This window comes from Rhipicephalus microplus, chromosome 5 (genome assembly GCF_043290135.1).
Source record: "Rhipicephalus microplus isolate Deutch F79 chromosome 5, USDA_Rmic, whole genome shotgun sequence".
Classification (NCBI taxonomy): domain Eukaryota; kingdom Metazoa; phylum Arthropoda; class Arachnida; order Ixodida; family Ixodidae; genus Rhipicephalus; species Rhipicephalus microplus.
This window is the reverse complement of record NC_134704.1, coordinates 29086675-29099741: the sequence shown is the minus strand read 5'-3', so window position 1 is coordinate 29099741 and position 13067 is coordinate 29086675. Positions and strand designations below refer to the sequence as shown.

The following is a 13067-nucleotide window of genomic DNA, read 5'->3' as shown; positions in this document are numbered from 1 at the left end:
AAAATATTAGTACTTATATCACGTATTTTATATTATCAACATTATGTAAAAAACAGCGAAGTTTCATTTACAATAAATTACGCATATGTATTAACTGAAATTGTGTGGCAGGCGTACTGCACTGCGGTATAAGAGTTTGCGCTAAATTAACTCAAAGCTCGGCGCGGAAGTGTGGAAGATGGACGGCACGACAGGCGTTCCTGCAGCGTTGCTTTGTGTTTTAAACTGACAACTCGCGCTCCGCTGAGTACTCGTGTGGCGGGATCGTGCGAGCATATGCGCACCAAGGTACGTAGATAACCAAAGACAGTGCGCGCCTCGGATCACCATGGAAGGAGGTGGCGAAGTTGTGACAGAGGTGCCGAGTTCGCTCAAGAAGCTCGTTCGGCTTACCATTCGAGGCTTCTACAGCGTGGAGCACGTAATCGTCGTCGACATGCTCATTCGCAACCCCTGCGTCAAGGAGGACGACTTGGCCGACCTCCTCAAGCTGGAGAAGAAGCAACTGCGAGCCGTCGTCGCTCAGCTGAAGAGCGACCGCTTCGTCAAGGTCCGCTTGCGCATGGAGACGGGCAGCGACGGCAAGGCGACCCGCCAGAACTATTACTACATTAACTACAAGGTGTTCGTGAACGTGGTCAAGTACAAGCTCGATCACATGCGCCGCAAGATTGAGACCGAGGAGCGCGACTCGACGAGTCGCGCGTCGTTCCGCTGCACGGGCTGCTCCAAGAGCTTCACCGACCTCGAGGCGGACCGCCTGCTGGACATGGCCAGCGGGCAGTTCCGTTGTAGCTACTGTTGCGAGCCTGTCGAAGAGGACCAAGGGGCCTTGCCGCGGCAGGACTCGCGTCTCCTGCTGGCCCGGTTCAACGATCAGATACAGCCGCTGTACTCGCTTCTCCGCGAGTTGGACGACGTGCGACTGGCGCCTCACTTGCTCGAGCCCGAGCCGACGGATTTGAGCGCGGTGTTGCAGCAGAGCCGCCGCGCCGGAGGACGCGCCAGTCCGACGGTGCAGGTCCAGCAGGGCGCGCGTTCCAGGGACGGCCCCTGGAGTGGCGACGCCACCCGGCACCAGGGTTCCGCGCAGGGCGTCGGCATCACCGTAAACTTGGGCGAGGCGACTCCGTCGGCTCCTTCGGCGCCGCAGCGCGAGGCGCCGGCGTGGATGGTTCACAGCACGGTCATCGACACGCCGGTCGCGGTGAGCTTCTTGCGTAGGCTCGTGGAAGAAATCCCCGTTTGGGTCGCAATTTTTCGAGTACCGTTCCCAGTTGCAAGTGCTTCTCACGCCCTGCGCTTCTCAAAAAACGGTGCACACGCAAGACGGTGCCGAAGATAGCGTCTGTGGTCACCATAAAAATTTATGTAGGAACTCCAAGCTGAAGGCCTACTGTTAAATAAGTATATTGCACAGCGTCTACAGGCCAGTTAGTGTAAGACAACGTACACATAGGTGCTCATATTTATCGTCAGTTGAGTTCCTGGGCTTATGCATGCAAGACACGACACTAGCCTTTGCAGTGGGAATCTTATTGCATCCCAAGCGCTGCATGTTAGCAATACAGGAACTTTTGAACTCGTGCCACATGTTCTTGGAGTGCTTGGAGTGCCAGGGGCATTTCTGTGCTGCATAAGTCAGTGCGCATTAACTTGTAAAGTACATTGGTAATGTGCACCGATATGCAGAGCACGAAAGTTTCATTCAGTGATCTGCTGTTCCAATTGGTAGTGCCACCTATATTGCATGCTACTTATATGAAGTAACAACAAATTTAGCCTCCATTCATCACTTCCTTGCCCCCTAAGCTGATTTGCTAGATTAACTGTTTACAACCACATCTGCGCACCCACTAGTATATTTCAACGGCTGAATTCGTCTGTGCTACTGCTGGCAACTGCTCTGCGCTATTCAGTCGATGTGTCATTATCGCGAATACAATCAAAATCAGATGACGCAGAATGCCACAAACTGATCAGCGCAGCTTATAGCTCTCAACTCGCTTATAATTAACCGGGGGACAATTTTAATCATCAGTTTCCTGGCCTGTGTTGCTGACAGAATACTTTCGCTTTGTCTTGCAGCCATCTAACGTACCTGAAGAGGTGGCCCCAGTCATCTCTGAAACAGGATCGCGGCCTCACAGTGCCATCATGGAGACACTGTTGGCACATGAAAAGCAGCCTGTTGCCCAGCCGCCCAAGGACTCGAGTGACTCAGAAGATGGTCAAGGTAAAACATCTGGGTTCAGGTTCTTTAGTATTGCGGTACTGCATGTTATGCACTTGCTCTCTTAAATGGACTTACTACTGGCGAGAATGTGCAATTAGATCTTCGTGGAAATGAAAATATTGCGAATACTGTAGTGACAAAATCGCGCATCTTTTTCCCAATGTCAGTAGGTTTTACATATTTAAGCTCTTACTGCTTAATGTCGCGAATTAATGACATACCGAAAAACTTCGAGCAAGCAAGTCGCAGAACGCGTGCCGCCTTATACTTCGGCTGTGAGGTACTGATGGGGAAACATCACTAACATAACTTTGTGCCATGTATTTTATGTTAGAACCAATTGTTTTTTAGGTGGTGATGGAGAGTACAAAGCATGTGCAAGAATGCTCACTTTGTTCTCATCTTCATTAATTTTGTTTATTTGGTGTGTACGGGCTCAAGATGTGGCACACGGCATGTTATGTAGTTCTGAAGTACGTTTTTCACTGCAAAGTTCTCGCTTCTTTGGCATGTAATGAATTTACGACATACATAAAAATGTGCGTGAAAGGTACATTTCAGATAATTTAACTGTGGAGTCATTTAAAGGCTACTATTTAAAGCTGGAAAATGAAAACTTTCATTTTCTTTGGCAGTTTCATAATTCAGGCACTAAAGGGTCAAACCATGTTTAAAAGTCACTAAAAACCTGTTTGTCGCATGGTCTAATGGAAGAGCCTTGGAGGCAGGATTATGGAGTTGTTCACTGCACGTGTAGTTTGATGCTTGGGAGACGATTTAGACTCCAACCAAAAGCTTTTGAAGAAACCTGACATTTCAAAACGGACTTGGTTCCTTCCTCAGGGGTGACTGCAGGACTACGTAGCAGCGGCGTCTTCCAAGCACTGAGACGTCGGATCTCCGGATAAATTTCGAAGCAATGACGATCCTTGAAAGCGAGCCGAACTCGTGGAGAAGGTTACTAGTCGAGTCGTGGCACATACAGAGGACATCCCATAACATCAACCGCTCTCTCGGAGCCCTTCCTCCCCGGTGTATACACATGGACTGCGCTCCACGGCAAAACGAGAGAGAGAGGGGGGGTCATTATCCGCCCCTCAAGTGCTTTGAAGACGCCGCTGCTAAGTAGTCCTGCAGTCACCTCTGAGGAAGAAACCAAGTCTGTTTCGAAACGTCGGGTTTCTTCAAAAACTTTTGGTCGAAGTCTAAATCATCTCTGTTTCATACCCAACCAGACAGACGTCTGTCGAATGTTTACATTCAAGTTTGATGCTTTCATGCACATCAGAATGAGGACTCAAAATGAGTGCATATCATTATCGATTGCCGCTGTATTCTGTGCTGCTTGTGAGATAAAAAGAGCCAAGAAGCTCACAAACATGGAACTGCTGCCATGCCCTGGGCCCACTTGTTTGTAGCATGTGTTGTGTGTAGAACTTCACTGAAAGAATGTGCGCTAAATATCGACTTGCACACAGACAAGAGAACAAAGGACTAGAGCCAGTCCTTTGTCCCCGTTTTCCTGTGTGCTCGTCAATTATGAGCATTTATTCGTTTAGTGGTAATGGATAGCCCAACAGTCTGTTCTGCTATAGTACTTCACACTCCCCACAGATCTAAAAATTGATTATAGATCCTTCAGGCCATTTTGCACATTACCAGTCCACTATTACACTGACCAGTAAGCCTTCCATTACACCATACAAAACAAGTTCAACAAAATTGTTTGTCAGTCCCCTTAAAGCTCTTTATTTTCATACTTCATTTGCAGCTAGGCTTTCATTCGACGAGGTGGTGTTCTTTCATTCACTTAATCTTATTGGTACCTACTTACGAGGTTCTGATAATTGCTGTCTTGTGCTGAATGTTTAGTTGTTTTAATTTGCGTGCTTCATGTGAACGTTGTGCCATGTTGTCCTCTTGCTGCAGCTATGCCCGAGCCAGTGCAGGACGTTGCGCAGTCCGGTGAGGAAGACGACGAAGAGGAAGAGGAGGAGACCCATGTGATGGTAGAAGGGAAGCCGGTGCCGTTGCAAGACGTCACCGAGGAAATGGTGGCCCGCATGACAAGCGCCGAAAAAGAGGACTACATTCGGCTACGGCAGGAGTTGTACTCCATGATGTACGATTGACACGATTGCACAGTTTTCTCTGTTTTAATACACGGCTCAGACATGTACCCCTCTCTGTCCCCAGTCTTGCTCTTCTCGACAGAAACACACCCCTGCGATGCAGGGCCCGTTAGCGAGTTTCTGCCCTGTGCTTTGGTGGTTTGAAGGCCTTGCTCTTTTTGCCCGTCTGAAAGTTCTTCCAGCTCGACACGCGGTTCTCGCGGCTCTCCTGCAATGTCAACAAGTTATGTCTCATGCACGCAGGAAAGGGAGCTCTCTACCATGCCAACCCCATTAGCAGAAAATCTAATAGCACTGCACAAAAAAAATGCTTTGAGGAAGACACTGAAGATGGAGACCTAGCAGCATCGGATAAAAGTGTGCACCCGTTTCACGAGCTTTACAACAAGTTCAGCGACAATGCAAGATAGTAAAGAAAAAAAGGAAGACACTATGAGTAGTGAGGACAAGAACGTGCAGAGACATTCTAGCTAAAATGAAGCCAAGGGGTCAATCTGAACAGGTGTTTTTATTTAATAACTTTGCATCATCACGGTTAAAATAGAGCAGAACAAAACGGAAGTGCACGGCAGTGGCAATTGGTGAGAATGCTTTGCATGTTCAGCTTATTGGCTCTCAGAAAATCTACGATGGTTTGACTGCTTAATGAGCTGAGTACTATTTTATAGCTAATCAAGGCAACAAGTGTGCAAGTCTTTTGGCTGTGACAGAGAAGAGGGCTTGTGCTAGTGGAAATGTTAACTGTTATTTAAGGGCTTGAGAGACTGTACAAAAGTGCAGAAGAATAAAGTGCACTTTCTTGTCCCAACTACATCGCATAATTTAAGCCTAACAATCGGACAAAGCTGTACAGTTTCAATTGATGCGCTTGCATTGTTGTGTGAACTTTTCACAGCAGAGATGCATACGACAACAACGCAGGAATGTTAATGGCTCATTTTGGTGAGCAGTTCACATCTGCAACAAATAAAGGCTGTCTCATGGTCTTGTGTCCTCAATTAAATGTATTTCACGCTACCTACATTGTTTCAAAATTGAGAGGGTAGCTTCATAAAACACCCTTGCCTCACCAGCTGCACACTTATTATTGTGACCGTGATAGAGCAGAACGCTTTCACAAATGCTGTACTTGTAGGCATACGTATATTGTATGTATCGCAAACTGCACTTACATGGAAAAATGAAAAATTATGTATAGCCTGCAAGATTAACTACATATATTAAAGGCAACACCTAAATATGTAACTGCTCCTCTCACACCAATCTGCCACTTAGGATAAAATTGTCTGCTTGCACTGGTTCAATATAACAACCGATATTGAACAGTACGCAGCTGCATTCATGCAAAGACCAACCCTGGTCAATGCTTACGTAAACTTTCACTTGGTTGTACGACTGGTTCTGAGGTTTTATGAAGAGGTACGTTGCACTGAAGCTACTTGGCAAGCTCACTGAAACGAGGCTGCCGAGTCTGCCTCTTTTTTCAAGATCAATCACATGCACTTATTTTTCCCCCTCTTTTTTGATAAAGAGACACTGAGGCAGTATGCTATGCATTGCCACAAAGGTAATGCATCTGTCCCCCTCACCTCCCCCCCCACCAAAAAAAAAATACATTTTGAAATTTGGTGGGGGTACCCATTCGAAAATGCAGTACATCACAACTCACAAAAGTATCCAGCAGGTTGGCTATCTTCTATCGCACAAATATCAGTGTGTCATCACAATGATCGGCCCACAAGAAGCAACCAACAGTGCCAAAATGCATCATGCGCTCGGAAACCATACCTCGTAGTTTTTTTGCCACTCCTTCTCTTGCTGTGCTTTCTCTTGTTCCCGAATTTCAGCCTCCCGCTTCCTTTTCCTAAAAGGTGGAGACATTGTTTAGATGTAGAGAATGTCACATTTACAGGCAAAGGCAGAAAACGCAACGTAGCATCATAAAAGACATCTTGCTCAGTTGTAGCATACACGTTTAAGTGAAACACAGCTTGGCCTGCTTGTAAATTTCAACCGCAGCCCTTGCAAAGGAGTTCTGCAGATTTCCGCAAGGTAGCTAAAGGGTTACGAAAGGGATAATTGATGACCACACATTTGTACAATGAAACCAATAGAAAATCCATGGAATGAAGTTTATGCAATATTCTGTGCCCATGCGCTTCGAGCTGCTGACTAATTCGGCCTCGCACCACCAATTGCTAGTTCCCTGGTTAGCTCAGTTGGTAGAGCAACCGCCCCAAAAAGGTATTGGTCTCCAGTTCGACCTTTGGGCCAATACGAATTTGTCTTCAACTGGGAGCTTTCCTTTCTGAGAAATCCGCATGAATTTTCTTGTCAATTTGTGTCAAAAAATAGGTAGTCAGTAGTTTCTTCCATAATTGTGGCTCTTCATACACCCCAGCTGAAAAACACAAATTCTTTACACACCACAATTTTCACCCATGTAAACAAGTTCAAGTATTCTGTAACATCTAAGACAGCACAGCTGTAGTGTTTTCGCACTTTGTGGAAGTGCCAAAAGCCTCATATGCTGCTGGCTGAATTTCACTCGAAGCACACTATGCATGCTACTATTTTCAGAACTATTCATTCTGTATGCCACGAGTTCATGAACATTTAACCACATTGAACGCACTGTTTTTCTGTGCCAAGAATAACAGTCATCGTTAAGGAACACCACAGGAATAACATGAACTAACGTGCCTCTCTTCCTGATCCCTGTCCTCTTGTTGCCTCCGCTTGCGTTCCATGTCTGCGAACAGTTTTGTTGTCAGCACGTAGATCGCATGGTTGTACTGCAGTACGAGAGAAAGGCAGGAATTCCATGTGAGCGAACAAGATGGTTCCGAACGAATTCAGATGGTGAACAGTATAATTCAAAAATATTACAAAACAAGATGTTTGTCTTAATGCTAGGAGGTTGGTTGCAGAAAGTTGCCGTGTAAGAAGACCCAAACCTAAGAAGTAATACTAGCAAAGTAGTTCTCTTCGCCCTACCATGAGAAAACTTTTACCCAAGAGGAAGCACCTGTCTCAAATTTTGTTATAATAAATAACTAACAAAACTCGGTGACTTTAAAAATTATATAATAAAATTGCATGACCTATTCGATTCACTTTCAAAATTTGGAATATTTTTACACCCTGTTTAAAATTATATCAAGACGTAGTCCTAAGGATGACAAAAAGATAGAAGGGGCAAGGCTCGATATTTCAGAATTGATCTCATCAGAGCAAAGGTATATTTTTTCCCCTAGATAACCTATAATCCAGCTTGACATGGTGATTCGGCTGCTTCACAGACGGACAAGAAGTGTGCACGCCGGCCTAAAAATGCTAGGCCTGCACAGAACAAGCAGCGCAGTCACAGCAAAAGCTGTAAGAGCGGGCATTCTAGAGACTGTTAGAAACTCTTTTGAGCAGCTACTACAAGTACATGCTTACTGACATGATTTGGCCGCAAATAATACAAACACAAAGTAAAGAAGCACTCAACAACAAGCACAAGCGGTTGAGTGTTTCTTTTTTTGCATGTGTATTATTTGCGGCCAAATCATGTCAGTAAGCAAGTACCAACTAGGCGAACAATCAGTATTACTACAAGTACACTTGCACCCAGTACCCACTACTCCATAAACTATTATAATTTTTGCGAACTAGGGATGGCACCCATTACGTCATCTTTAGTCATTATGCTAAAGTGAGATACCTGGTACATATCGGTGCACTTCATTCATGCTGTGGCTGATGACGAAAAGCTATGCCCGAGCCCTACGTAATGAATCAGAAGCTTTAAAACGCGTACGCATTACGCAATTGGTTTTAGGTAACACCTCAATATTTCACTCTTCTACTATGCCATGTCACACCAGTTAACATGATTCCTTACCCGAAATGAAGCTTCTACAGGGTTCTTTTGCATAAAGTTTCAAGCAGTGGCATGGCTCTGAGTTAGAATACTCTCCTGCCATGTAGAGGCAAAGGTTGGCGAACTCTCGCGTTAGTCGACTCACTGAGACTCGGATCATGCCCCGATTCTGGGTGAATAATATTTTCGCGAGTCTGAGTCTGGCTGAAAAAAACAGTCATGAGTGCGAGTACGAGCGAGTTCAGTGCGGGAATATTTTGGCGAGTCCGAGTGAGTCCAGAGAGCAACTTGTATTTCTTGAGTGAGTTCTACTTTCTTTTGGCAACCAAAGGTCATATCTAGTCACTTTCAGCATTACTATCAGCCTTCCCTGAATTCACGTTTATACTCGCGTCTACTCACAGGTTTTCCAAAGCAGTGTCGTTGATACACCACTTCAACATTTATGGATCAGAGGAGTGATTTACATAGGGGGGTGCCTCGACGTCCCCCCCCCCCATCAACTCTTGCAGGGATGTTATGAACGTATGTTACGCTGTCATCTGGTTCAAGAAAAATGGCCTTAGTGGTTTGGAAGCACTCAGAACTGGTTTTCAAAGATACTATGTCAAAAAGAAGGGCATTGACTATGTGAGATGTTGGTGTTAAATAGCATTGATACTATGGTCGAAGAAGCTAGTTTTATGCAAACGAACTCGTGAGTTGACTCACTCGGACTCGCTTAGACTCAGATTGAGATATCAATCGGAGTTTGAGTGCGTCTGGGAAAGTAGTACTTTGGCGAGTTAGAGCCCGAGCGAGTCCGGTTGAGGAGAATTTTCATGAGTGCGAGTCCGAAATATATTTCATTAATGAGTCTGCGTGAGCTCCCAAAGTTTTGGCAACCTATGCGCAGGTAGTGCCTTTTCTCATTTCACAAGATAGCGGTTACAAACACTAGCTGCAACAGAGAACCATGCCACCAGAATCGACTGTTATGGTGATCTCGTGACAGCTTTCAACGTACAACAATGCTTCACTGCCACCTCAACGTACCTTTTCAGGGTCGTCTTCCTCGACCTTGTCACCCTTTCCTGCCTTGCGCTGCTTCTTACGCTTCTCCTCGATCTGTGAACGGTCGAAAAAAGCACATTCTCCGCACTTGTGTCACAAGCAGAGCAACCCTGTACCCACCATCAAGTCTGTGCGACCCTTGGCCTCTTCAATCACCTCTAGTGCTCGCTGCCTCTGCTGCTCATCCTCGAGGCTCTTGTACGCTTTGTTAATGACTGCGACGCCACAGGGAGAATGAACGGTAGCATGTCAGCAGTGCAAAAACGTGGCACAACAAAGAAGCAACATATGCCGTATTAAACTATGCAGTGTAATGTCCCGAAGCTACACTCTGACTGCAAGGCATGCTGTAATCGATGGTTATCAATTTTGATCATGTAAGGGTCTTTCCAGTTTTAATCATTCCTTAACTCCCTTGATTTTCATATGATGATTACGCTTGTCACAGACTTGTGTGAAATACACTGATGACTGCTCGTCAGTGGTAAAGAAAGAAGCGATGCGCACCAAAATACAAATGCATGAGCATTCTACCCTGTTGAAATACAACTGCAACAGCTTGGAATCAGATCTATGGCTTCATGCTCAGCAGGAGAGCATCTGTAATGAAACTGCTCTGGCATGTATGCAATGCACATGACAAAAGGGTCACAGGTAAATTGCTATTCTATATAAACACAAATACAAAGGAAGAAATAGCCTCGGCAGGGTAGTAAACGTTTTGATAAAGCAATTCATTTTCATCGAGCCCCGGCAATTTGTGCCGTTATCTGAAAAAAGCGCTAATGAAAATAATGTTCATATTTTGGAACCAAAACATCAAACCTATTCCTAAACCCTAGATTATGCCCACGAACACCCTGTACCACCTATATAATCAACATAAATATCTATGCCAACAAAATGGAAACCACATCAATATACCATCGAAAGCCTTCTGCGCCCGTTCACGGTCATCAGGATTTTTGTCTGGATGCACCAATATGGAAAGCTGCAATGCAATAAACACGCAATAAGTGTCACGGCAGGTGTACGCAGTAGTAATTTTCGCATTACCCTCCTGTACTGCTTCTTGACATCTTCTATGGGTGCCTCAGGGCTGATCTGGAGAACCTGCGTAAAGAGGGTGGAGAGAATTCGTGTCTATCTTACAAGTATTCTGATTTACATTATATGTCCACCACTTTTTTTTTTGGTAATTGTGTACAACGAGTTTATATAACTGGTCACTCAGAGAGGACATTCGCAGGACACAGAGGAAACCGCCAGTAAGATTGACTGAATAACCATGACAGTGATGACAATTGGCCTGTTCTTATCGCACGCTTGCTGCTAGTCCTTGCCAGTAACGGTCTCGTAATCAGATGCCCCATCATCAAATACACAGACCAGTCTGTGCTGCAATGAGCTTGCTAACAGGAGTGAAAGAGCAAGCATGCAGAAAAAACTTACTACTGAGCTATAGCTGGAAGCAGCATGCATCGCCGTGGTAGTATGGTTAGGTGTCAGCAACGGGCGCTCATGTCACCATTTCACTGTGAGTGATTTGCACCATTTGTTTGGCAATGAAAGGTGCAGAGTACAGTGAACTTGTCATATATATATGCACACGTACACTCGGGGCCATAGCCGAAATTTGGGGGGGGGGGGTTAACCACACTTAACCAACCATTGTGGTTGGTTAAGTGTAGTAAACACACACATTGTGATTAACCAACCACAATGTGTGTGTTTGTATATGCAAGTAATAATGAAAAATTTCAAGCACCCCCCACTTGGATACGCTCCTACACACGCTGCCTTGTATGTGAAGCATAATCACCTAATGACACGTTAAACCAAAGATGAAAGTATAAAAGCACAGAAATTAACATGTAAGGCGAAGAAAATAAGTCCTGCATGGTAGTTGGGTAGACACGTGCAGAATTTAGGAGGGCAGCTTAAGTTGAGAAGGAATAAGGTTGGCTATATTATTAATACGCCCAACATCAACCCAGGTTGCTGTGAATAGAATGTGATCTAGGAAAGGTGATCAACAACAATAATATTAAATATATTCCCGTACTACTGAGTGTTTGAATGAAACAGTGACTGTTGCAAAGTAGCGGACTGAGTTTGCGCCAATACCACAGTGCAAGGCTTCTAAACATAGTTGAAGCAATGCACAGCAGCATAGAAATCGTAGATGAAATGATCTTTAAAGGTTATACATGACATACACACACCAGCACACACATAATTTAGTGGCTGTCAAAAAATATAGCACTGCCGTCACAATTTTCCTTCATCAAGTGTCGTACATAACCATCATCCTAATCACATCTCTGCATAGACATCTTGCAGTGCACACAGATCTAAGATATTTCAGAGTATCATGTGGTAGAACTTTGCGTAAATGTGAGTGCATCAAAACAAAGAGGCGACCTTTTCAATGCACAAACATCAAATAGCATGAATCTGGATTTTGTAAACGATGTAAATAAACAAACTTGAACAACTGCAGTTAATTTTACAATTTCAATACAGACCCCTACACATTTTTTTTTACAATTTTAATGCAGACCCTTACACATAAATTTCAACATAATGTATTGGATGAGCAAGCTGTTGCATAACAAATCCGAAAATTCCATGTTAGTGTGGCAAACACAAAACCAAACTAGATTTCGACGTTTAATCTTCAGATACAAGAACTTTTAAAGATTTTTTCCTCCTTTGAAATATGATTTGCACGCATTCAGACCTAGTTAAAAACTAATCGCGACTACTACCGCCTTCTGTTTGGCGCAGTCGGAACAGGTACGACGGCATCTTCGTTTGGCACTCTGGTTTCGTAAAGACGAAATCGTTAACGCAGTCGTCAGACTGTATTTCCGTGCAGGTTAATATGCAGCTCACCCAGTTCGATGAACACAGAACAGGTCTTTTTGATTCGTGTCTGAACATACACAAAGCTTTGCTAGGCGATCACACCAGGTAGTCGCCAGTGCGCATGCAAGACGCAAGCCTCCAGAGTAATTCAAGCACTTCTCCGCTTGACCAAAACGCGGTTTCGAACTTGAAAGATGAGCGCCTTGTACGCAGCACAGATGCTGAGATATCAATCGATTCCATTGAGCGACGGCAACATCCGCAACTCGAAGAGAACAGTCATCCTACAGCTTCAAAAAGCGCGCTCTATGTTGCTATGTGCGCTTCCTTTTTTTTACTTTATTTTTCTTATTTCATTCATCTATGCGGCGTTACCGCTTTTTCATCAATGTAAGAGCAAAGGACAAGGCGATGAGATGGCTACCGCAGTGCTGAAGAACCAGTGCTTACCTCAAAGGGGTTTAGGTTGAAATAGGTCGACCCAGGTCTCAGCAGGCGGTCGATTTGTTGTTTGGGAGTCAGCACAGAATCACGCTTTTCGATTTCTTTCACCTACGCAGCAAATGTGACAGCCGTAAAAGAGGTTTGCAAACGGAACGTGAACCCACAGTGGGTGCGCGGTGTCCTATGAAAGTGGCCATTAACGCGACGGCCGCGCGCCAGCGGGCAACTGAGCGTAATTTTCTGTCTCTGTGCGCGTTCTCAATAAAATAAGAACTTACTTCTGTGAAAAATGATTGCAATAGGTTGTCATCTACGGGCTTGATGAGATCACTTGACGCACCATCTGTAGAAGCCGCCATGTTGAGTAGGACCAAGCCAGTAGAGACCTCTGCAGTTTCGTTCACATACGAATGTCGTTTTTCTGCTGCTAACTAAATATATAAAGTCTTGAGTAATAAACAAA

The 13067-nt window shown here is 44.7% G+C and overlaps 2 protein-coding genes across 2 annotated transcripts; one reads left to right on the top strand and one right to left on the bottom strand.

The window, feature by feature from the left end:
• The first annotated feature begins 165 nt into the window (after positions 1 to 165).
• Positions 166 to 4415, top strand: TfIIEalpha (transcription factor IIEalpha). Its single transcript, XM_037425895.2, has 3 exons — positions 166 to 1207; positions 2089 to 2236; positions 4166 to 4415. The coding sequence occupies exons 1-3, from the start codon at positions 329 to 331 to the stop codon at positions 4366 to 4368; spliced, it is 1230 nt and encodes a 409-aa protein (XP_037281792.2). The 5' UTR covers positions 166 to 328; the 3' UTR covers positions 4369 to 4415.
• LOC119174814 (dnaJ homolog subfamily C member 8) lies at positions 4374 to 12982 on the bottom strand. The gene is made up of 9 exons (XM_037425896.2): positions 12883 to 12982; positions 12611 to 12712; positions 10346 to 10402; positions 10214 to 10280; positions 9410 to 9504; positions 9272 to 9343; positions 7072 to 7163; positions 6157 to 6232; positions 4374 to 4576 (listed from the first exon to the last, which is right to left on the bottom strand). The coding sequence occupies exons 1-9, from the start codon at positions 12961 to 12963 to the stop codon at positions 4478 to 4480; spliced, it is 741 nt and encodes a 246-aa protein (XP_037281793.2). The 5' UTR covers positions 12964 to 12982; the 3' UTR covers positions 4374 to 4477.
• Between the last annotated feature and the right edge of the window lie 85 nt (positions 12983 to 13067).